The sequence below is a fragment of the Pararge aegeria genome, chromosome 7 (assembly GCF_905163445.1).
Source record: "Pararge aegeria chromosome 7, ilParAegt1.1, whole genome shotgun sequence".
NCBI classification, from domain to species: Eukaryota; Metazoa; Arthropoda; class Insecta; order Lepidoptera; family Nymphalidae; genus Pararge; species Pararge aegeria.
The window spans coordinates 12,634,729-12,661,882 of NC_053186.1; the positions used below are offsets into that span (position 1 = coordinate 12,634,729).

At 34.9% G+C, this 27,154-nt stretch overlaps 2 protein-coding genes across 2 annotated transcripts in view; one reads left to right on the forward strand and one right to left on the reverse strand.

Annotated features, from left to right (window-relative positions):
- The window catches only part of LOC120625030, a 34,982-nt gene extending 20,340 nt beyond the window's left edge, over positions 1-14,642 (reverse strand). Inside the window, exons 1-3 of the mRNA XM_039891939.1 lie at positions 14,589-14,642; positions 10,454-10,610; positions 10,120-10,202 (exon numbers count right to left, since the gene is read on the reverse strand). Of these exons, the coding sequence (XP_039747873.1) occupies positions 10,120-10,202; positions 10,454-10,610; positions 14,589-14,642 (294 nt within the window). The remainder of the gene's footprint in view (positions 1-10,119; positions 10,203-10,453; positions 10,611-14,588) is intronic.
- A 1,793-nt stretch (positions 14,643-16,435) lies between these two features.
- Positions 16,436-26,068, forward strand: LOC120625211. The gene is made up of 4 exons (XM_039892199.1): positions 16,436-17,887; positions 21,235-21,355; positions 23,010-23,135; positions 25,837-26,068. The coding sequence occupies exons 1-4, from the start codon at positions 16,785-16,787 to the stop codon at positions 26,032-26,034; spliced, it is 1,548 nt and encodes a 515-aa protein (XP_039748133.1). The 5' UTR covers positions 16,436-16,784; the 3' UTR covers positions 26,035-26,068.
- Positions 26,069-27,154: the final 1,086 nt, after the last annotated feature.

Genomic DNA, 27,154 nt, shown 5'->3' on the forward strand with positions numbered 1-27,154 from the left:
AAGTTTATCATTTTATAACAAATTACCATGTAGGATGAAAAAGCTTGGGTAAGAATTCCTCTAACTTCAAAGCTCACCATTGACTAGACTGTGATAAAAAAAAACTGGCTAAGTTTGTTGTGAGCTCTTCTTAAACCAGGGCGGGTTTGGAACCCTCCTAGATTTAGTTTTAAGTTAACGAATGCAGTTATCACCATATAACATTAGTGTAACATGTTAAATGTATGAACGCTTCATAAGTGCCTGTGATAAAACACACAAAGGTCTATATATGATACTATATGAATAAAACATTTTTGAATTTGAACTTAACAAACTTGTAGACTTTTTATTTGTACGCTAACTTAAAACCGCAAGATTGTTTAAATCTATGGGGGTGTGTTATTTTACTCAATACCAAACAGATGCTATAAAATACATCGGCAGATGGTTATTTGAAAACTAACTGGCGCAGTGTGGGCGTTGTGTTTTTAAGTGGGAGGTCCTGGAGTTCGTTCCCAGCGGGGGCACTTTGGGAATTTATAATTTATAAGAATTGTATCTATTCTGGTCTGGTAGGAGGCTGCATGACGTGCCACCGAGCGATTTAGCGTTCCGGCGTAGAAACCGATTAGGTATATTCCTAACAGATTAGACCGCTGTCGTCTTTAGACTGGCCCATCACATATGTTGTTCTTGAAAAAAAATACTATTGTACTTCTTTACGCCCATTTGCCAACGGCAGCACATGCCTCCGAAAAACCTGTGCTGAACAAGTATACCTTTGGACTGAATCAAAAAATTACATAACACATCTGGCGAACAAGACAAAGACATTTAACACTGTTTAATGTTTATCATCTAACAAGAAACTCCGCAAAGTATACCTACGCGTGCTTTTAATTCTTAAACCGCGCAAGGCTCACAAACATATTAATAACAGAAATTATTTGTTTGTGCGATAACATACATACAAGTTTTAATCTCAAGTTCGAATATTTAACTAACTAACAAATTACCAAAACCTTAGACACATATTATATTCAGAAAATTTCTCTTGATACTTACATACCTACATACTTGTAGCAGAACTTTCTAATTGAGGTTTGTATAGTTACCATAACTCCTAGTTATAAATTCGGGCTCATTTTTTGATGCCATATAATAATTATTTTCGTCGTCTATTATTATTTTTTTGTCAATAGAAAATGATACCCAAATAAATAGCTACGCTAACATTATGTGGTAGTAGAGTTTTTAGTGACAGAGCTCATGCGGGAAAGTAGGTAATACCTGCTTATTTTTGTCGAGCAGAATCGCTGTGTTCCGGTCTGAAAGGCATGATTGCCAGTGAAATTACAGGCACATGATTCTTAAAACCTACGCCTCAAGTTGAAGTACATACGGTGGCTTTTCGTTAGACATGTTCCTTTCATGCCCTGATAAATATTGCTCAGTTTATGCCATAGTTTATCACTATCAGTTGGACAATCTGCTTAGACCTTCAATAATGTGACTATAAAAAACACTCAATGTGGCAGCATGTTTAGGAAATGCATAAATATTTTCTGAAATAGCTTAATAACATTCATTGTCCTATTCCTATTTTCCTAGTCCTATAATATATATTACAGGTGTATAAAGACAACTTGCTGACCCAGACATACTAAGTATATTTTTAGACTGTCATAATCGACGGTTCCCGCTGGTTTATAAAAAAAGATGGCAACTAAGTCGCAGGCACATTGTCGTGATTCCAAAAACGCAGTGTTGATAGAAACATGATTGATGATGTTTAAACTGCATAGCCCATAGGTTGTGATGATGATGATACTTACTTACTACTTCCTTACTCACTGTGCAGAATAGCATAGCAAGTATCACCATCATCTCAACCTACGTAAATCTAGAGCTGGACATATTCCTTCTCCATATTCCTCTGATTTAGGAGATTTCAAGACGCTCTTGTAGGTATGTCCTGATTTATTTTTAAAAAATGTGGCAACCTAAGGATGTTATTAAAGCAGCTTCTAGAATTTCTACGAGCAAAAACTTAGCTGTTGTGTTAAAGTATTTAGAATATTATGGATTAATTAACGTATTTCAGAATTAATAATTATAGTCATATATTAGACAAGCTGTGGCCCGCGACTTCGTCTGCGTTTTATTTTGTTTTTTGATGTGGCATTCAATTTAGTTGTAGTTCTAAAAAAATTAAAGTATTCAATATCGCTAAGCCTTAAATGAGGGGTTTTCTGCTGTCCGCTGAGGAGTTCTGTCCTCTATCTCAAACCACAGTTTTGGCAAAATTAAACACATATTACAACCTCTATAGTACAAAAATAATTATTTAAATAGGTTATAATTTGTCGGAGTTATGGTGTAAAATCGTCAAACACTTTCATCCCCTCTCCCAAAGGAACCGAGCTTAATGTCGGGATAAAAAGTATCCTATATTACTACTAACACTTTCAAGAATATGTGTACAAAGTTTCATGAGGATCGGTTAAGTAGTTTTTGCGTGAAAGCGTAACAAACAAACTTACATTCACATTTATAATATTAGTAATAAGTAATAATAGTTAGAAGGGATAGGGATAGGGATAGGGATTTAACACCATATAAGCATTAGTTAGATGGATAATATAAAATAGTAGTTTTTTTTATTAGTCGGGATTGTTCTTAGCTTTGTTTGAAGAAAATCGGTCCATGATGGCCACCGCCACAAATTGGCGGATCACATATTTTTCACAACTACCTCTATATGGTTATCAAATGAAAAGGCTTGACTAGTAGAATGCTACTACTAAACTATAATTAATTTCAAATCCAAGATGGCCGCCGCCACATAATGCCAAATTACATTTTGATTACGTGACGATTTCTACCAGTAAACTTTTTACGCATGCCGCGAAATGGAGTTAAGTTTCAATAAGTAACGAAAATAATTAGGGAAAAAAATATGGAAACTAACTTAAACTCACGGCGATTTAGGGCACTGCTGTGCCAGTGAGGTCTTCAAAATGGCTTTGTGGTTTGTATAATTAATTTTCCCATTAATTTTATTATCTACGGCTTGTGTCATAACCCTAAGACCCTCGCTAGGGAGACTGTTGGCGGCAGTCTTTATTTCCTTTTTAGGGTTCCGTACAAGAGGTTGGTGCTGGCAGATCAGAATACAGTTGTTACCAACCTTCCTCATCATGTCTTACGAGATGACTAAGGGAATATAGCGGATAGCGGGCAGTAGCTTCCTTTGTGCTACCATCTTTTGCGATCACCATCCCGTCTGCCCAGCGTGGGGTTTGACTATGATTTGACATGAGGGTGACAACTGAACCCTGTTACTAACTTTCCACTGTCCGGCCGTCTGTCTGCAGTGGGCTATAGTTCATGAATAGGTTTAGACTTGAAATGTTTGCAGCATGTATTTCTATTTAGATGATAAACTTCAATGGAGCCCACATATAAATAATTTAACAAACAGACAGAGCAGCATACACGGTTATAAAGATTCGTCATATGAAAGATATAGAAACAGCTAGGATTGTGGATTTTAGTTGAAAGTAACATTATGACCTACGGTTTTTATTATAGCGCAATACTGATGATATTGCTGATATTGATTCTATTTTCGTACTGCAGAAGAGGGATGTTCGAGCGATTTATAAAATGGGCCCTAGAGTGACTCTCTTTAAGGGATAAATTTAAAGAAGTTAAAATAATGACGGTGTATATTCAGTACATAAAATTTAATTTATGTACATTAAAATTTGAATAAAGAATTGGACTTTAACAATATAAATATTAGAAGTAAAAAGAAACTCGTTGTGCAGTTTACTAGGCTACATAAAATTAATAATAAATAAAACAAAAAAATTAATAGTATATGTAACGTGAGCTTATTGTAGAAAAATAATATTTTAATATTAAAGATTACTGAAACAATATGATTACTGAAGCTCAGGTGTAAATTGCTCTAGCTTTATAGCTAAATATTAATTACCTGTGAGATAGTGGTAACAAAAAAAATAACCCAGCTAAGTTTGTTGTGGGCTCTTTTTAGACCAGGGCGCGTTTTAACCCTCGTAGCTTTAGGTTTAAGTTGGCGAACGTAGTTCACCTCACGATTACGTAAACATATATGAATGAACGCTTCATATATGAATAAAGAATATTTAAATTTAAATTTAAATTTATTGCAGTAGTTAATAAAAAGATGGCAAGTTTCTGCCGCCGCCACTGAAGTATTTCAAATTACACCATTTTTATATTTTGTACGATGGTATAGAATCCTTCGTGTACGAGTCTGACACGTACTTGACCGGTTTTTTTTACGACGACAGGAAAATTCCGGGCACAGCTATGAATTTGTAATTCAATGGGGGTTCTTCTCTTAACGGTTTAACATCACCATTCCTTTCTGTAGATAAATATTTATGGATGGCAAGACAGGAAATATTACGTGGAGCTAACAATAAATTTCTTATAAATAAATATATATGAATACTTATGTACTTAATATAATTTAAACATAGCGTTCATAAATATATAAATATATATATACTATAAATATATATACTACGACAATACACACATCGCCACCTAGCTCCAAAGTAAGCGTAGCTTGTGTTATGGGTACTAAGATGACTGATGAATATTTTTATGAATTATATATACATAAATACTTAGAAAATACATATAAACCCCCAGACACTGAAAAATACTTTTGCTCACCACACAAACATTTTCCAGTTGTGGGAATCGAACCCACGGCCTTGGACTCAGAAAGCAGCGTCGCTGCCCACTGCGCCAGTCGGCCTAAAGGAGCGAAGTACCTATCTATGACAACGCAATTATACCCAAACTTTTAACTTAGTACCTTTTATAAAATACACATGAAAATTACACGTACCTAGGAAAATATATCATCCAACTAGTTGTCAAAATTTTAAATAAAAAAGTAAAATTTTTTTTTGCGTGGAAACTTTGATTCTTTTACCTCTATCCCCTGAACTACTACTGTACAAAAAAAAGGCAATCTATTTCCCTGTGAAAAACTGAAAGAAATGTATCCCAAACCGAACCGTTGATACATTTTTCCGGAACAAAATACCATTTTCCTAAATATAGTATGGAAATATGCATCAATCCGATATAGTCTTTAGATTATACATAACATAGGTAAATAATAGTTATGCTCGTATGCATTCCTGGAAGGGCATCCAGTGGCTCAAACAATCGGAATCTCTCGCGCGCAGCTCGCACGTCTCGATAGGGTAACCATGACAACACGTATCGATTTAATTTTATTTTTATTCCAATAACACTTTATCGTCGTGATTATTGTTCGCTTGCTTATTTAGAACATTGGATCCAATTCCATTGTTCATATTCTAACCTAAACTAAATTTTTCTAAATCTTGCCTCCCTCAATCTTGAAGACTGACTTGTTTATGTTTTGCAGTTATACAAAGTGTCGCCGACTTACGAAACACTTTTCACAAAAAATACTGAAGGGTGCATAATTTTATTTTATAAGGAATCACAATCATTCCTGAAAATATTTTTTCCGTTCGCTGACCTATATACCCTTATCTGACCCGTAAGCTGGCGGTAGCACGTTAAACATTTGCAAATCCGATTTGTTATACAACGTGTAAATAAAAATCGAAATATTACTTCACAGGCCGATGTACATTATGTACTGTCTCTGAGACTTATCTGTGAAAACGAAAACCTAATTAAATAAAGCTTCTGAGTAAACCACTGCCATAGTTTTTACTGGAAGAAATCCAATACAGTCCTAACATTACATGCAAAATTAAAATCCTGTGAATCCTGTGACTTAATTAGGCACACGTCGCGTAGCGTAGATACTATGCGTGAACCGGTCTTTTATATTCAATAGGGGTGTCATAAGTATTTTGAATCCATTTATATGGAAAGATAAAAATGCTTCTTTTGATTTAATATTTTTACAGAGTCATTCCTTATGAAATATACTTATGCATCCTTCAAAATTATTTCGTAATTCTGTCACACGTTGTATATACATATATGTTATAACCCTGGTATGTTGGTTACTAAACTTTATGTCTTTTTTTTCTTCTTTTGTTTATGTCTTTCGTTCTATCGTAATAGAGGCGACAATGGAAAATGTATAGTTTTCAAAGGGCTCGACTCTGTTTTGTCATAGCAGGATTTGTCAACCCACGCCGCGTTTAATATATCGGAGACGAGGTGACGTGACACGTATTCTGAGAATATGATGATAAATACTTTACACATTCAAATACGTGACAACGTGTTCTAGTATGTTTAGGGATCATAAAATTCGCGCTACGTATTTTATGATTTGCGCTTGGTGGTATCTTACGAGCTAAACTTAAAGGTACTTATATATTTGTGGAGAAGAACATCCTAATGGCTCTTAGTTATTTTATTACTTCATATTCTATGTATACGGACTCTTCACGAATTCCCTTGATTTCATCATTCTAAAACCGACAAAAAGATTTTTGTATCACTTTTCATGACTACTGCTACAGAGCGGTAATGGTAATATATATATTTATTTGTTATTTATTTACTACACTTTATTGTACACCAAACCATAATGAATAGTTTAACGAAAATAAAAATTACAAATATCAGGCAGGTACAATAGGCGGCTTTATTATTAACAAGAGATTTCTAACCGCCAACTGCGCCGCGTACTGGCGGGCTTATTTAACTTAGAAGTGATAATGACAAAGACACCATGATGTATCTTTGCATCGTCAAAAGTATCATACAAGACTGAAATGTATCGAAAATGCTCCCGATTATACCCACTGGCGCAATGTCATGAACATTGGATGTGAAGCAAATATAATTTTAACTATTTCTCGAAAACTATTAGTAATTATCAGCACATTTGTTTAAATGCTAATTAGTTTAATAAAATATCTGCATTAAATATAAATAAATTATAGTTATCCAAAGTTAAATTATTTACCCAATTTATAACATAACTGTAACACAAGGGTCTTATAATTCGCTGATTAGAATCCACGATAATCCAATATCCCGTAATCAAACAGTGTATCTAGTATTTGAACGCGTACTACAAGGAGATTGCCTGTGATAATTGAAACACTTCGATTTAATTAAGCCTGCTACTTACGTGATTATATCACGCTGAAAATGACATATTGACCTGTTATTTATTCACATATTGTGTTAACCGGTCCACTACAGGGCACGAGTCCCCTCCTGCAATGAGGAGGGTTTAGGCCTCAGTCCACCACGCTGGCCCAGTGAGGATTGGTTGTCAAAAAAAATAGCACTACCCAATTAAATCTTTCACCTGAAGTTTTGGAAAAGATTGATTTTTAATTTCGAGTGTAGCTAGGCAATTTCAACATTATGACGACCATCACTCGAAACTTCTATCAACGCCTTCCATCGTAGACTTCAAAGAACATTCACAGAGGGACAAATTTTCACTATGGAGCTTTCGTCAAAGGATACTAGAATATCTGAATATATAATATTATCGCTCTCTCTGCCAGGTATAATTAAATCCTCTAAAGTGGATTTCATGTCAATGTGAAAAGCTGCTACGATGAAACACTAAAAGGAAGGCTAAACTAACGCTATGCGCCCGCAAAATTTCTGCTGCAAAATGCAACCAATCACAGAGTCTTCCTTAAACCGTTTAGTCGACAGACTAGAGAATGAAATGGCCAAATCAATGTAAATTGTTTTAGAGGAACGAATTTAAGATAGCTCTTACCTAATTTACCTGGATCATGTGTACCTATTCAGGTACTATAATTTGCATCTAAAGTTTTTCAATAACATGGGTGTTTCGTCATCACAATTATCCAACTGCGCTGTGAAAACTATAACAAATCTTTCCCACTGGAACCGTACATTTTTCTGATTAAAAAAAAAGTAAAAGTTTCATTTCAAACTATAATCTATCTCTGCGCTCATATCATGTTCTGGAGTTACAACCAGCCATGCATCGATCCAAACTTTCGCATTTGTAATATTATTATAGATATATTTTAAAATTTACTTCCTCCTTAAAGACTGTCCACAAATCAATGCGCCAGTAAGTTTATCAAACGACTTTTCCAGTTGAATAACATTTAGATTCGATAGTTTGCGCTTGGCTAAATTCACACCCACTAGACGGAAAGTAATTCATTCCAAATACGGTACGCGACTATCCAGAAGGAATCAGTCTTCCAGATCTGATTTTGCGTAGGCATTTAAGTTATATTTTCACCCGATTGCGCCACTTAAAGATGGGATGGTTTCATTACTCTATTACATTTATTACTAGAAATATACGTCGCCCGATTTATATTTTTGATTTGCAAGCACTTCATCGTAGAATCAGAATTCTACTTTGCTTATATAAAAGCACAATAATTATTTGAGGATGATGATGATACGATGAAAATAATTATGATATAAGTACCAGGCGTTGATACCATGCAAGGAGTTGAAAAAAATGAAACTTATATTTTATGACGTGCCGCTTATTATATTCATACCGATACCCGACGTCGTCGAGGGAAAACGGAAATATGGCTACGTCCCAATTTGTAAAATTCATGAAAACGAAATTTGAGAGCCCAGCGAAGGGAATTGGAATTACCATGTATGACACTTTTTTCATGTAACTTTTTTCGGTGAAGTGTGTGTCTATTTAATTCTTTCAACTAAGAAATAAACCCAGCAACCAACATTTGATAGTTTTTGTTGGGACTTCAAAATTATTCCTCAGTTTTTAATTTATTACAATTTTTATATAAAAAGTCACATCAATGTGTTTTTAGTTATTAATGTAACTGTTGTATACTGAACACAATGTGTTGTTCTAAAACACGAATGTAGGTTTTGTATAATTCTCATAAGTGTTTTTGATAATATGTTGTTTGACAACTTGTATGTACCTGTTGATAATACCTAATTATCAACAGGTGCATACAAGACTTTATCTACTCCCATAATATGTAACCCTTTTGAAAGATTCTGAAACAGTTAGCTTATTGTTAACATTAAAGCCAGTCCTAGTAACCTAATATCATCCATTACTGAGCATATACTAATAAACCAAGTATTAATGAAAGAGTTAATTACTGTCGTAGTAATTAACATTTTGTATAGTGCAATTATTAAAATTCACTTAATATGTTCTTTAATATTGAAATGTGGCGATCCTAAAGGACTCGGCGGAATATTTATATTTGCCATTCACTATTTTTATTTTCTATGGAATTTGAAAAATATAATTATAAATCTATACTTGTAATATAAAAATATTTTATTATAAGTATCAATTAAAATTATATCAATTACTATAAGAATTGCGCATTTTTTTGTAAACAAAATAATAAAAATATCGTAGAAAAAAAAATATCTTCTTCTTTATATACAGCGTTCTGCAGGGACACGCGTGTGAATGACAATGTTCTTGTTTTAAAATTAATACAGATACCACGCATCAAACAGTAAGTAGTGTGGCTGTTTGTTGAGTAAAACTTTTAAGCAGAAGGATCGAAAAAACCCACGAGAGTGTTATAATGAAATGCAGAAAAACATTATATAATACGTTTGGATAATATAATGGTTGACCAATTGACCCAGTGATATTGGGTGTTTTAATGTTGGCAATAAGCGGACTGTTTCAGAATCTTTAATGGAGGATTTAAAGCATGGGAGTAGATGAAACATATTATTTAATAGTTTATTTAATGTTAAATGTATATTTGACATATTACTTATTTTGACGACTACTTTAGAAGGTGAGCAGGTATGTTCCTTTTTGAGTGCGTTAAAGTACAAACCTTCAGCCTTCTCATAAAGAATTAAATATTTTTAAAATATTTACAGAATTCACCCATAATAAAGAGGGATATTGAGCTTAGATCACTCATAATGCTCTAATAAAGGTTTCCGTAATAGGTTGTAGAAGAAAGTGACCTGACTAAAAATGAAAGAGTTAAATGAATATAAAAAATCATTGTTATTAATTTGTACTCGAAGAAGTGGAGTTAAATCGCCAAAAAACAAATAACACGCATAAAATCAATTACAAGTAGTTTTTTTGGAACTTTTGTAAAAAGGAAAAATACTTACCTGTCTTAGCTCGGTCGCCAAATCGATGACGAGTTGATTCTGTTCTTTTTCAAATTCTGATGACACTTTTGCTTCTTGTGGTCCTATGAGGAAACTTCACTATTTGAATACAGTAATTGATTGGCATAGGTAATAAAATAAAAAAACGAGGAAATTTTTGTGTCAAATGGGTTTACTACGCTTAGGTTTTGCCAAATACTTTGGAAAGCCCGTTTCCTTTTTGATAAAATTTCTTTTGAAATTTTGTTTTGCAAATTTCTTTAATTTATTATCTTCTATTAATATCTACAAACATGTCTGATGGAAACTTAATGATGAACAACTCAGTACTTACCTTCAAAAGATTGAATTGTGAAAACTGCAATAACAGTCCAAAGTATAAGGAATGATGTCAATCCCAGTTGGCACAGAACACATCTTAATATTACTGAATACAACGTTTCTCCAGATTCTTTTGGTGCTGGGTATATTCTAAGCCATGTATCAGGCACCTACAAAAAACTCAAATCCTTCATATTAGTCCGATAACGTGTGACGGCTAGCTAATTTGAAATATCCTATTGAACCAGGTGACCCTTAATATAAGATTGGTATTTAGTATGCTAATCGCAATACGATTGATCTTGATCTTGATTTGACCTTATACACGTTTTATTATTATTCCACTTCAAGTTAGCCCAATCTCACCTGCTGGTAAGTGATGATGCAGTCTAAGATGGTAATAGGCTAATCCGTTAGTGGTATGGCACTTATATTAAACCTATTCGCCTAATTGGTGTGTAGCCTACTTCCTTACATTCACACTTACACACATACACACAGCACTTATATATATATCATATTATTTACAATATTAGTATCTATTTACACAACATATTAAACACTATATTATACACAATATTATACATACATAATATTAAACAGATTATCATTATAATTAATAATCACGACAATAATATCCGACATAACAGTATCAATATTACACGGCATTCAAATCGTGCAATGGAAACACGCGCAATCGCTTCTTTAAACTCGTTTCACATACGGACACAAGAACTTTCTGTGGAACTTTAGTATGATCTCGATACTTTACGCAACACCTGTGTCGCTTGTCGCTTATCGTTATCGCTCTGCCATATGTTCATCTATTACCGCTAATCTTTGCTTACAACTGTCACTCTATACTCCTTCTGCTTATTTACTATGGTGTTTATCTTCTTCTGCCTATTTCTAACTTCTGTGCTTGTGTTTACTGTGTACCTATCACCGTGTGAACATTAAACGGATTTATCTCTGGAGTACTTGTTTTCGTGAATCCCATAGAAGGTATTTATTAGAATAATTATATATCTACCTATAGAAGAAGACAACAACCACCATTAGTGTATATGCAACATCGTACCGGAAGGTTTAATCACTTAGTGCCTCGTCTTTCTCGGTAGGGTAACTAGCCATGGTTGAAGTCTCCCACCAGAAAAAACGTGAAAGAACGAAGGAATAGTTACATATTCGGTGTTTTGTCACACTTCAACTCCGAGCTCCTTTCAAATATCGTTACAAAATACTGAATAAAATCACGTTTATTTGTGAGGCCTAATGTTTCCATAACCTACTGTAGCATTGGTGTAAGTCTTCACAGAATAGTTAAAAGCACGGCCTCCAGGATACACTATGGCCTAGTTATAAATATTTTACTCGAATTCCATAACGTCATGATTAAACTTTCTAAATACTCATATCCGGCTAGAAATCATTAAACGAATTAAAAATAAGGCTAAAATAGTTCCTTATCGGATTTTTTGTTTGCCTTGTAAACATTATTAATAAATAAGAAAGTGTAATCGTAAACACGCGGACTCTCGGAATTTATAATTTTCTTTTGTATTAACTAATTTTGCTTCGATATTAATTCTTTAAGACTATAACTTTTTTATTACTGTTTTTTCAGCAAAAATAAGTCTGATTAGTACCTTGTGTAAAATAACTATGTCCTTATATTCCGCTGTATGTAATTTACTTTTTCCTTCTTTATTTAAAGTCCCATCTATAATATCTTTACTATTTCCTAACATTTTATTATTACTGGTTTTATAATGTGATTTAGGTACATTATTTTTAACAGCTTGCTTATTTATAAAATTACTTAGATCTATTTGTTTAAATTTTGTGAATGTATCAGCACTTTTATCACTACTACAGGCACCGGGTAGCACTACTCTGTAATCTTTATTGATTTTACGTTTAACGTTTATCACATTAACACCATGTTTTGATATCACAGTTTTGACATTAAAATCATCGCCACATAGTTTTACTGTCCTATCAAAAGTGAACGGTATTGTACCTTTTTCAACATTATCCCGATCATGAATCTTAGTTTTTCTATAAAGTGGTTTAACAAAGATATTATTTGTTTTGAATTTTTCGTTTAGTGAGTTTTTCATAATTTTCAAAGCTTTCGATACTGGATCTGGAGAAAGACTGTTGTTTAAAGCCTACAGAACGATAGCGTGCAAAAAACTTAAAATTATCAAGTTCCGGAGTAGACGTTGAGGTACCGGAAGCGGAACCTCGAAGCACCAAACTTTTAGGGGAATGAGGTTAAAACTATTAGAAAACGCAAAGGCAGCCGAGCTTTTAAATGTTTAATTAAAATTCTCTATAAGTATGCCATCTCTACTTTAATGCTATAAATGCAGCGTTAATTTGCTCATCTTTTACGCATTTTAAAGCTGCAGATGAATACAGTCTCTGCATAGATTTATACTTCTAATGAAGCTGAGGAGTTTGTTTTTACGCTACAGATTACCAACGGAAGGACGTTGCTACGCGGTTAGTCGTAGAATGAAAGTTTATATGGGATAATTTAATCTGAAGTTGTAAGCAGACGAAACACACATAAACACTATTGGTTTATATGACTAAGAGTGACATAGGTTTATTATTATCCTGAAAAATATACACAGCTACGGTATACTATAGATCTAGAGTTAAATTTACTGAACGGATTTTAATTGTAAATATTTCTAGGAATCGGAATAATGCCCAAGATGCATGCAATTTAGTCGGCAATTGCGTCGGTTTTATAAAAAAAACTAAAGCCCCTAAGAAAATTATAAGAATTTAACAAAATTAGTTCATTAGTGAACCGTAATATTAAAAATAAACTGTTTTTGTTTATAAACTGTTGGTGTTGGAAAGAGCAACTGCTGTGTTTCTTGTCGGTTCCTTCTCAGTTAAATCTGCCAGAGTCACTAAACCGGTAGAGTCACACCGGTACAATCCCGTAAGCTTCACGCTTCAAAAGTGCTAATTAAATATATATTTGAATACATAAATATATATATATGATACATTTTGAATTGAGTTCTGTTTTCCAGCAGTAAATTTAATATTCGTTAAATTTACTACATACGGGCATAACTAGTTACCAAAATACTAAAACCTACAAGTTTCAAGGAAAACAATAATTTCATCATGATACGTCTGTGAAACTTCACACCTGACTGTGCTTAGGTTTACTTAGTTAAATTTTCACTGCAGTCACGGTCTGGTTTCCAATTTGCCTCTCACGTCAGTGTGGCGTAGTAAATGAAGTTAAAATGTAAACGTCGTGTGACTAGACGTTACTTGTAGCTTTTCGGTGCTTCAAAGTGAGTTTATGCTTGAATATATTTTGGGACAAACGTAATTCCAACGACGAATCTTATTTAAAACAAGATGAATTAGAAAAAAGCTATTTTATATCTGGATCACTAAAAAAGGTCAGTAGCCTGGATAAAATGATAATAATTTTTTATCGACGTCATTATTTCTTTCACTTGATACCCACATCGAGAGGCAGATATAAAATACTTAGTCCGTCATCTTTCACAGTCCGCAATATTGGATTTAGATTGGCTTAGATTGATGTTACGTAAGTGCCATGCATTGTCATACAAAAAATCAGTTGCAATATTTTGGACACACGTACTCGAACGTAATAATTAAGGCTTTAGTATGGCTTAGATTGATGTTAGATAAGTGTCTTACGAAACAATTCAGTTGCAATATTTTACCCAGACATACTCGAAGGTAATAATTAACATGGCAAGTTACCTAACAAAGGTTGGTAATGAAAATCAGTAATTAGGTATCCGGGCTGCCATTTTTTTCTTATAAGTATGGTAAAAATATATTTGTATCGGCGTATAATTAAAACAGTTTTATGCTCCACTTTCTTCTCTCATGAGATATGAAAATGTATGTTAAATTGTAAATTGTTTATGTTGGAATAGGGCAACTGTTGATTATCTTAAGTTAACTTATTAAGTTAGGAGGGAACTAACACTTATATTGTATATGTTTAAAATAATTAGGGGGAAGTTGCATAATGCGGACGTTTTAGGTCAGATTAATCTTTGTGCCCCGGACCGGTTCGTGTGGCGCAGGCGCAGGCCGCCCCTGCTGGCGGTGCCGCGCAGACGAACCAACTTGCTCAACAAGGCGCCGCTGACGCGCGCGATTCGCACCCTAAACGACATAGCTGAGAGAACGGATCTGTTTTGTTGTACTCTGACTGAACTCACAAAGGTTGCTTTGTGGTGCATTTGCTACTCTGGTAAAGTTTAGTGTGTAGGTAGGCATCAGTATATACGCTAGTGCATTAGGAAATTCCTGTAAACTAGTCGTAAGTTGGAAATAATTAAATAAATAAATAAAAATCTTGCCGCTGTCTTCTGATTAGAATCTCGCTTCTGTAGAGTCATTACACCGGTTCGGAATATATAGGCTAGCCTACTTGAAAAATAGAAACAGATATTATGTATGAACGCTACATAAGTGCCTGTAACAATTCATATAGGCATAAATAAAAAAAAATAAAAATAATCATAAAGAGTGCATTGCATGAAAACTGCAACTTTTAAAGATACTCGAGTCCATGCTAATATTATAAATGCGAAAGTGCGCCTATTTGTTTATTTGATTTGATTTTTTTTATTAAACTTCTTTATTAAATTATTTGTTAATAAAAGTAGTACCAAAATCAATCGAAAACATCCTTAATACCACCGCAGTCCGCAACGTATCGTACTACCAAATATGGCAACATTGATTCTTTGAACCAAACTAAATTAATACTTTGGGCAGCTCTGGGATCCCTTATGGAATTGATAACCCTTTTTTGGTAATTTAAAAAAAGTCCCTAAGCCTCCGGGTCCTCGTCCCAGAATCTCACCCGAAAAGGCACAAAAATGAAGTTAAGGTAAATAGGTTTTCATATTTGCGCCTTTCTTTGTAGCAGCTGCACCCACTTTCGTCTGAATATGTGATACAGCCAAGGTTCAAACACATGTTGCCTTTCGTATCGGTCAGAATAGCGGGTGTATGATATCCAAATAGATGGAAACTATACAGGACAAATGTTACGTTATTGTACTAAACTTTGGATGAAAATACATTATCGTATGTTTAGAAAACGTCATATTTAATTGAGCTGCCATTTTGCCGTCAAAATGGCCTCGCAAACGGTAGTTTACCTTTCCAGCCTCCATGGAACAAGCGTCATTCCATCAGGTCTATTACCGGTTCTCCGCGTCAAAGCAATTGAAACAATATATCTTCGGAGGACCTATGGCGAGAGAAGGGATCAGCGCTTTTTTCGTTTGATTGTTGGCTATGTTTTGCTCAATTACAGTACCTTATAGAATTTGGTACAGAGATAGCTTGCATCCTGGTGCCCTGTGAATTCATCGTAAAGAAAAATTGGGTAAAAATGTTGTAAGGGGCAGCAAAATTAATTATTTTTACGCCCAGGAGAATTACGTTAATTACGTAGGTAACTTCTAACTATACTTATGGTTTTCACGGCCGATTGGTTGGCAGCGACCCTGCTTTCTGAGTCCAAGGCCGTGGGTTCGATTTCCACACCTGGACAATGTTATTGTGGTGAACATGAAGTATTTATATGCAATTATTTATCAGTCATCTTACGTCATAATTAAGAAAAGTTAGAGGTTCATGCTAGGATTGCTGATAGGTTGCTAGGATCATGATAGGATGCTAGGATCTCGGCCCCCCGAAAGTGAAGCCGAAGTCCTAATTACTGGGCTAACACCGCTTCATCTTGGTATACGTTTAATCTTTTTTTTATGACTTTGGTTTCTGTCATAAATAGCCACAGCTGAGTAACTAGCGGCAACGGTCAGATGGAACTATTGATCTCTTTGTAGTCGCTTTGCGCATCAATTTTGCGTTGCGGCGTGCGCAGCTGTCAAAGTGATGTTTCCTTTCTAAGAAAATAAAAGAAAGAAAATGATATGGAGCAATGTACATTTTGTTTTATGTGTCAAATATTATAAACAAGACCCTAAAAGTAACTAATCTTTCTGAAATATAAAGTGAGAACTGTGTTGTGAACATTTCGAAGTGATAAATTTAATATACTATTTGAGGTTATAAAAAAATATAGGTTACTGTGTTTTGTGATTTGTTTGTAAATTGTGCCACGTTTAGACTCTATCGGTTCACGATACTTGCACAGTTAACAATGACATTATTTTTCCTACAAATTTACCTCATTTATATATGAATTTAACCCCTAAACATGGATTGTCAGATGAACCGTAAAGAATTAAGCACGGTTCTTACATATTTAATGTAATCTAAGACAATGTGCCATAAAAATGTCGAGATGCCTACGCATATTTGGGGCATACTCTTATCGTCTGTCACGAAGGCATTCAACCATCCTTCTCATAGCTTCCTTCATATTAATACTGACGATAATCCTCCAGCTCTATGCCTGCAGACATCAAGATATGCCTCATTTTGCTGCGAGAGTCGGTGACTTTGACTACAGACCTGGTGCGTTTTTAGCAGGACAGCAGCCTAACGAGAACACCAGCTTCTGCCATTTCAACTATGGCCTTCCAGAAACAATCGGTTGGAAAAATATTCCGGTATACCCTACTCCAGAAGGAACGATTCAAGGCGCTTATAGGGTAATATACAACGCTGTACAGGGTACAGCATTTGCTAATCATTCAAAATACAATGCTGTGACATACGCCACCCAGGCAACGCCAGAATTTATTTACCACATCGTAGAAATAGCGAGATATTGGGATGGGCCTATAAGCCTGGCAGTTTTTGTACCAGATTACGATATAGATCTAACAATGCAAATGATGAAGCAACTTTGTAGATGCTATGCTGCGATGTCTAAAGTGTCTCTTCATCTTTTTTATCCTCAACGTTATCCGCCAACGTTTAAGCCCCTTATTTCAAAAACCCATATAACAACGGTAGATACTCAAACTACCACCAAAAACATGTCATCAGAAGAGATATTGGTGAAAAAATTAGACCGTTATAGAAAATTGAACAACAAAACGAGGGCGGAATATATACAGTGGGTGCGAAAAAAAAAGATCGAGAGAATGATGGCTAAGATTCCGAAACAGAGTGTAGTACCGAAGTTAGTTTTCGATGATTGTTCTGGATTGACGGATTTTGATATACAGACTTTCAGAAAGGAGAAAAATTTGATTTATCCAATAAACATCGGTAGAAATGTAGCGCGAAACGCCTCAAGGACGAACTATTTCATCGTATCTGACATAGAGTTTGTGCCGAGTGACGGATTAGCGACGAAATTTCTAACAATGGTGAGGAAACTTATGGGCGATAAGAAACGAGACGAGGGATGTATATTCGCTAAGACGGTCTTTGTAGTGCCGCTATTTGAAGTTGAGAAGGGGACGGAGATACCTCGCGACAAAGACACGTAAGTTGATAAATGATCCTTTTAGTGTTCAAAGTACCTGCATGTACGAGTTTATTGTGTGTAACAATGGGGAAATGTACTGTGGGTGTTGACAAGCACGTTGTTGGGAACCTTTAGAAATATGTTTTTGAGTGCATAAAGTAAATGGATGCTCAGCGTGCAACAACTTTTCCTTAGTAGTACCTTTGTGGGACAACTCGTTCGGGGAAGTACTACTATTTCTACCGTCAAGCTGTTGCCATTGCTGTGGTCCGGCATTTAGGCACAAGAGGTTTAACACCAACGCATCAGGTCGATGGCCACAGGGCACTTTGTCACTGAACACTGGTTTGGTATTGTGTTCCTTGTATGACCTGCGAAGCGTTATTCTGTTTATAGGTGATAGTTTATCACTTACTAGCTGTTGACTTCGTCTGCGTTTGATTTTGTTTTTTGATGTGGCATAGTAGCAGTTCTAAAAAAATTGAAGCCTTAAATGAGGTGTTTGCTGCTGTCCGCTGAGGAGTTCTGTCCTCTATCTCCAACCAAAGTTTGGGCAAAATTAAACATATATTATAACCTCTTTAGTACAAAAATAATTATTTAAATTGGTTATAATTTGACGGAGTTATGGTGTAAAATCGTCAAACACATTTATCCCCTCCTACCTAGCTTAATGTCGGGATAAAAAGTGTCCTATATTACTGATTACTATTTTCAAGAATATGTGTACAAAGTTTCATGAGTATCGGTTAAGTAGTTTTTGCGTGAAAGCGTAACTAACAACGTTACATTGACATTTATAATATTAGTAGGGATTAGTAGGGATGACTTGCTTGGTCCGTCAATGTTTACTATTTAACAATCTAGAACTTCTACTATTTACACTTTTTTGTAATTGTTGGCATTTGTTGTTTAATGTGCGGATAGGAATTACTTCTTTCTGTTCTAGTGGAGAGAGTGTACAATTCAAATGTTTTTCAGTTTAAATGTTATTGAAGTAAATTCAATATTGAGAACTGTTTTAAAGACATTCTTTGCAACTCATGTTCTTCTACTAGTGCCTTTCATATATTGCCTTTTGTAGATATTTTTTCCAAAGCTATTTATAGTAACCGTAACTAGGAGTAAATATTGCCTTTGAGATTTTGAGCGGGGGCGATCGGATCATCATTATTAAAAGTTTCTATGATATCAACGTGGGTGGAGCCTTCAGAACGAAACGTCATTCTGTGGGCTATAAAACATTATAATCTGACTTTTGCAAAAACGTTGCTAAAATTCTTTGGTAAAAGCCAATTAACTATGAAATGATGTCGTAAATTCGTCATGGTCCATATAATATTAAGCTGTCGCAGCCAAGCTACTTTGTCGTAACATAAAATGCTGACAAAATGAAGCGGCAAAGTTTAACGATAGATATAAAGGTTTGTTAGGCTTAATAAAGATCTCATATATATTTACCAACCGAAACGAATCCTAAAATTTGGAGAACATTTTGTAATCATTTCAAGAGTGGTATAAGCAAACTGTTACGATGATTGCTCTACGGGTAGGAGCTTGACTTCAATTTCGAGGGGCCAAGTTCGAATCCCAGCCAGCAAACCTATAACTTTTCAAAGTTATTTGCGTTTTAAGTTATTAAAATATCACTTGCTTCAACGGTGAAGGAAAAAATCGTGAGGAAACCTGCATGCCTGAGAGTTCTCCATAATGTTCTCAATGGTGTGTGGAGTCCACCAATCCGCCTGGTGCGTGAGGGACAACGGCCTTAACTCCTTTTCATTGTGGGAGGAGACCCGTGCCTTGTAGTGGGTCGGTAATGTGTTGATATGATGATGGTGATGATGAGCAAAGTGTTCTTAGAATGTCTGGTTGTTCAGGAATTTCAGGAAATAGATCGATTAGCGTATTACCACTAGTAGTAGCTAGAGCTTTTTGTGGCAGAGCTCATCGGAGGAAGTACTAACGCCAGGCTTATTTCTGCCACCAATCAGCATTGTTGCAATGCTGTGTTCCGGTAAGAAGGGCGTACAGAGTTTTTTGTGACAGAGCTCATCCGGCTCACCCACTACTGCAATGCTTTTTACTGCCACCTAGCAGCATTCTTCCTATACTGTGTTCCAAAGGGGTGATACGTATCTCGCCACAGGCTTAGCAATCACTGCTGTCAAACGTCACTTTTGTTTATTTATTGTATGGAAACACCCTGCGAGTCTGCAGAGAGTGGTTGCTGGAGTAACTACAGGCTTAATATATACGACCCATGTTTATAGGCACAGGGCGGCACGTTGCAGAACGTGTTCCTAGCATGCCAATTACAATCAGGTAAACCATATAATCTGCTTGGCCTGTCAAGTACAAGTACAAAAAAAACAAACCTTATCCCACAATTTTCAAAATATAATCAGCTAATAAGAGTATCACTTTGTCTTTCTGAAATGGTTACTCAACAAAAATATTTAAACCGACCGTCATGAAAAAGAAATGATATTTCCTACTTTCGTAACGGCTTACTACTTGGTAATAGCTTTCTATAAAATAAGTCTTTACAAAATGCGATTTGGATGCCTTTAACGACTTTTATTAATCGATTTCTATGCTACATCTGACCAGACCAGACAACATTCTGAAATGAATATTCATCAGTAGCCTATAACAGCCCTGTTCTGGAATAAAGGCCTCTACCAACGGGAAGCTTTGCCATTACGGGCCCCACGCTTGGCAGATAAGTTGTTTGTAGTGGTAGCACAGAGGGAACTACTGTCCGGTCTTATGATGATAACAATTAATATAGTAGTCTGTTCCGGCATAGGTCCCACTGGGTTAACGGGTTTCTGGAGTTTTACGGGAGCTATGGTGATGCGATCATCCGTAACGTTAGGATATAATTAGGAGGAGATAGACTCCTAATGTTGGAGGATGATGTTTTGCTCGGTCCCAAAGTCCAAACAATTTTTGAAGTTATACAACGTTAACGGAATTACGAAATATTGTCAAAGGCTGTTTAAGTATATATCATAAGGAATCACTCTGTGAAAATTTTAAATCAGAAGAAGCATATTTATTTTTCCAAACATTATCAAAACATTATCAGTGACAACCCTATTAAAGATAAAAGATTGACACGTGCATAGTATTCGCGACTCGTGCCTAAAACAGTGGCAGGAGCCACTTGATTTTTCTTTTGCATGTGGTGTAAGTATGGCAATGGTTTACTCAAAAACTGTTGGAGTTTCGGTGTCACAGATAGGTCTCAGAACAAGTAAATAAAGTACCTCTAAAGCCTCTTAAGTAATATTTCGGTTTGCATTTACACGTTGTATATGGAAACCTAGTTACACTTTACTGTTTTTTTTCCTCAACAGGTTAGTGAATTTAATCAGCGAAAATCGCGCGAAATATTTCCACCAAAAGGTGTGCGCTCATTGCCAACGATTCCCTGGGCTGCAGTCTTGGCTGTTGAGACCGTCGCCGAGTGGAGTTGAGGTAATCGACTATATATTTAGAATAATATCCTATATCTAGCCAGCCCTACTTTACACTAATAACATATTTTTACAATGTAGTCAGACGAAGTCATTGATACATTGGGTGTTAAACTAACGGGGAATCTAAACGCGCCCTGTAGGGCTAGCATGCGCACTAGGACAAAATTATGTCTACCCATTATCTCGTCTATACCTAGAGAAAATCTACGGATGACGCAATATTTATTTATTTATACTGTATCAAAAAGGGAACAGACACTTCAAGTACGTAAAGTATACAAAAGGCGGCCTTATCGCTAAGTAGCGACCTCTGTCAGGCAACCTTAGGATTAGGAAAACTATCAAGAAAACGAAAAGGTGGGCACACTGATAAAAACATACACAAGTATAACTATATACTAATAAATAAACCAGACTACACACATACAACAGAACTATTAATAAATATAAAAAATAAATAAACTAATATATACTCTAGCATACCATACGTACTTAAAAATGAGTTTGAGTAAATAAATAATTGTCTTCTTTATTGAGCGAGACAAAGAGCCTTAACAGCATTTTTAAATATACCTAGTGATGACTGAAAATGTCGTACGTTTATTGGGAGTGCATTTCACAATTCAGTACCTTTGACAGTTAACGAATGCTTTTAAAACTTCGTTTTGCGGAATGACATGTTAAAGGTCAGCGTACGACACGATCTAAGTTCGGACTGCACTCCAAGAAAATTAAACTTCTCCTTAAGATAAGAAGAAGTCTACGAGCTGTAGAAAAAATACGAGATTGACATACGGGTCTCGTGGCGCGTTTGCTAGCCCTACAGGTCTAAGAAGAAGCCCACAACAAATTTTTCCAGTTATTATTTTTATTGCTATTACAATCTCACGATTTCATATGAAAATATGCTTATTTTGTGTTTACTACGTAAATTATACCCAAGATTTTTACTGTTATAATCGAACGTCAAAAAATTTAGGCTAAACGTACCGTGTATGCTATGGCCCTAAGTAAAAGTCATCCTGTTTTACAAAATCGAATTTCCCACCGTTTAACTCAGTGCCACTTCAATCAAGTTTGCCGACAGATACGAATGGCTGCCTTTCAGGATGGGACAAATATTTAAAATATTCACTGATGGATGTATTTTAACGTTCTAAAACGTCGTAAAATATGCCCGTGTTTATAAGTAACGAGACTGGTTTTCAACAAGTCTGCGATTTTACTGTTGGCTAACTTAAATTTTTGTCATTTTACTCGCCTTATAAACGTTTAATTAGCGCATACGCTTTTGGACGATTTTTGCCTTTCTTGTCACGGGACATATACCAAGCATATTTAAAATGAATAAATATACTACGACTATAGACCCATCGCCATCTAGCCCCAAATTAAGCGTAGCTCATGTTATGGGTACTAAGATGACTGATGAATGTTTATCGTACAAAATTTTTTCCAGTTGTGGGAATCGACTAGCCTTGGACTAGAAAGCGATAAGTCTGCCCACTGCGCCAATCAGCCGTCAATATTAATAAATAAACTACGCGTCTCGGTATACATTTAATCACGGAGCGCTAAATTTCGTTCGACGCGATTTTTCTCATAGCCAGCACGATAGTGTACCGTAAATGTAACTAAACACGATATTTCAGCCGATGCTAATTGCCCGAAGAGAGTACCCCTATCACAGATGGGAGCCACTGTATTTCGGCACAAAGAACGAGCCTTGGTACAGCGAGATGCTGTCTTGGGAAGGGCGCCAAGATAAAATGACTCAGGTAAATAAATTTAGATCATGATGAATGATGCTAGGGCATAAACTAACCTAACCTAACTTGGACACTACCTATATATTAAATATCACTATTAACCCATTTACATTTTCATGTGTTAGAATAATTGTTTTAATATAAGAAGATTAGGGACTAGAGTCCTTAACCTTTTTTTTGTCTTACCTAGTAATCCCAAGTGACCCCATTTGACCTTAACTGCAAACACGGCTGATGTTGTGGTTGTCACCGCGTATTCGTTTATTAACACTGTTTACAATTATTTCTGGAAAAGTATTGATCGTAGGAAACAGTCCTTGGACACTAGTTTTACATTAAAAGGGATACTATACCTATGTATTATATAATGTCATTGGCATAATGACCCATTTTTGACTAGCCTTATAATATTACGGATAGTATTAATTAATACATAATATAATATTAACGCTATTTCATAGCGAGTAAACCAAATGAATATAAAAATCCCTTTGTATTCCGTAAATTTTATCCCGACTTCGATTGTATTCCTTGTACAATGTAAACTTAACTATACTAAGGGTTAGTTTAACAATCATTTGGCTAATAAAGTTTGCAGTTTACTCTATTCTATTGTTTGGTAAATGGAGTTTCCGCGTGGCGTGGAACTTTGTTATTGTAATGTCATAAAGCATTCGCTTGTTCGCGAATACAATGTTTTGACATCGTTGATTCGATTACAAATGTTTAGATGCGTTGACTTGTTTTGAAATTAGTTCATTTACAATTGTAGATATGTATTATTATTATAAGTACACAAATTGTAAGTAATTTATTTTATCACAAGTTTTTATGTTTTACTGTCCCGTTTTGTTTAACACGATTTTATGGGTTCGCTGGACGAGATAGCTTCATGCGATATGCGTTGTTTGTGTTTTATTATTTTTCTCTTTTTCCATTTCATTTCGTGCAGACTATCTATATCTATCTATCTAAAATGGTGGTAGTTATACTTAGATGAAAATTTTATTTGTACCGGCGATAAACTACCCTTTTGTATTTTGGGCGATAAACAGCCAAAACGTGTCGTAACTACTTATTGAAACTGTTACTATAGTTTTTCATTTATAAGGTATTTCGATTAATTATCTTTCGTCTTTGAGCCACTTATCGCAATATTGTAGTAATATACATGAGAGTTGCCAATTAGACCCAGGTTACTTTTCACTTGCCAGAGAAAAGTATCAAAAACTTGTCGAGTAAAACTAGTAAAGTACTCCGACGCGTTGTCGATTTTAACGAACACCTTATCACCCGCACTTCGAGCGCGAATATTGCAAGCGCGCTCGGGGTAAATTATACCGTACCATATGGTTGGTATATCAACAATCGCTTATGCTGATTTAAGAACTTACCTACCGAACGCACACTTCCACACGGTTTTAATTTTTGAAGTTAATGATGCTTTTTTTAAGTTAAACTTAATGAGAAGAATTTCATCTTTTATTAATTTATTCTTTGTTTTTTTTTAACTCTTATCTATTTCCTAGATGCTCGAAATGTGCTTTCTGCAATACAGATTGGTCATACTTGATGGTGGGTTCTTTTGTCATATGCATCGATTTATATACCTCAATGTGACCGATGAGGTTAGGTCTCTAACTGCTTTATATAATGACTATAAATACAACATGCTGGCATGGCGCTTCAATAAAAAGTATGGATCCACTTCAAAGCAACACAGTGTTTGTTTTAGTTATAAATGAATATCTTTATGTTTATGTTTCTTTTTAGTTATTTTCATTAAATACGACTAATACTGCTTAATTGATTTTTATTTTAAGTTAAATTTAAATAAGAACAATGGTCAATACGATATTAGAGCTGTAAGATGCGTTGGTATATATTCAAATTAATAAAGTGGGACCAAGGTTCTAATTTCTATTCCCAGGTTGGGCCGAAAAATGTTGAGTGTTTTATGTTTACTTAGATACTCTTCCATTTCAGAGTAAGAATATAAGCGTTTGCTACCTTCGTTTTTCAAAGAGCACGCGCCTTTATTACATGTGGCATTAGTCGAAAATCTGCAGTGGAGCAGAGTGAAAGATCAAACTTTTATTTCCATTCTCTTATAAGCGAATGGGTTTGTTCTCTCCTATGGGATAATAATTGGCTGAAATCGATGCTTTATTAAAGCTTTAGAAAAGACAGCTTTTATCAATACAACAAAAAAATATAGGTACCTAGCTGGACATAAGGATTCGCTCTGTAAAAATATTAAATCAAAAGAAGCATATACATTTTTCAATACAAACGAATTCATAACATTCAAAGTGTTTACTTTTGACACCCCACTGAAGATAAAAGACCGACATGCGCATAGTACCTACGCTACTCTACGCATATTTAATAAACGATTTTGATACATGATTTAATTGTGCATGTGATGTTAGGGCCGTATCTAATTTCCTTCAATAAAAACTATGGCAGGCTATTTACTATACTATACTCAAAAACTTTTAGTTTTCAGTTTTACAGATAAGTTTCAGAGACAGTACATAAAGTACCTCTGAAGCCTGTGAAGTATTATTTCGGTTTTCATTTATACGACGTATATCTAAAACTACTTGGCCTGACGCGATCGTACCCAGGAACCCATTTAACAACTCTAATACCATTTTGACTATTAGTGCTGTGTACTAAGTATGAGTTTGCTCTATTCTAAAAATAGATGCTGGAGATGTGCTTGCAAGAGTACAGGATGGTGGTACTGGACGGCGGCTTCCTTTGCCACGCTGCTGCGACCAGGAATGGGTCACGACACAACCGGGCTGAGAGGATGAACCACAGACGATACCAGACTATCATCACGTCGTTTAGACATAAGTACTCCAATAGACCTAAATGTAAACTAATGTATGGTAACTAACACTGTAACCAAATACCCGCTAGGTTTAACAAGCGTACTTATATGCACGCGACTAATAGTAATATATCTTTTTTTAATTATAATATTTTTATATATTTTCATAAATAATGAATAAAATTAAATGTTTATTGCTTTACTGCTGATTTACATTAGACTTTACGAGACTACCAGCACTCGCGTAAGTATTCTAATAGACCGATTTCTTTTTTGCGGGAGCCCAGTTTTTAATCAGAAATTTCAGGGCGTATGTTATGTACGAAGAAGTTGATATCTAAAGTGCAATACAACTTTGTATCGTGATCTTTGAAATTACAACGAATTTAAAAATAGTAACAGCAAAATATGTTTTTCTCGTTCCTGATAGTACAAAACGACAGACCATAGATTATGTCGCTTTGTTTACAGTTTAGACTTATAAGTATCCGAATAGATCTTAATGTTTAAAAGTAATTTAAGGTAATGGATATTATTTATTGTAATTATAACTTATTGTTCGTACATTTTCTAAAACATAAATAGCCTAATAATCTTTTATGAACAACACAAATTAAGTAATCTTATAAAATCTATGATTTTCTTTTTAACCATTTAAATTTGGTGCGTGTTTTTGTGTCTGTGATTAGAAGTAAAATTACGTTTACAATTTATTAAATACTTCCTAATTATAATATTTTCGTACCTACGTCTACATCATAATATAATATTACAAAAATAATAAAAGAGTTTTTTTTATAGTGACAGTACAATAAGTATAAGGATTAATTATTATTAAAATCTCTAGGTGAAGATATATAATGAAGTTGACTTGTTAATTGAACATTAGGAAAGTGTCCTCGCTGAATTTTTCTATTAAACATCTGATGTTCTTTTTGAACACCATGGTTAGCATAAGGTAAACAAAAATTCTCTCGATTATATCCACTGACAAAGGAAAAAGGATACAATTTTCTTGACAACCTGTCAAAGCACGACAACAGGGAAAAGGTGAATTGTACCCAATTGGATTACACGTATATTATAAGGATATTATTTCTATCCTTGCGCCCATGCTCGGAGAAGACAAAAATATCGGAGAAGTTCAACATTTAGTAGGTACTTTCCCAAATATCATCATAAAAAA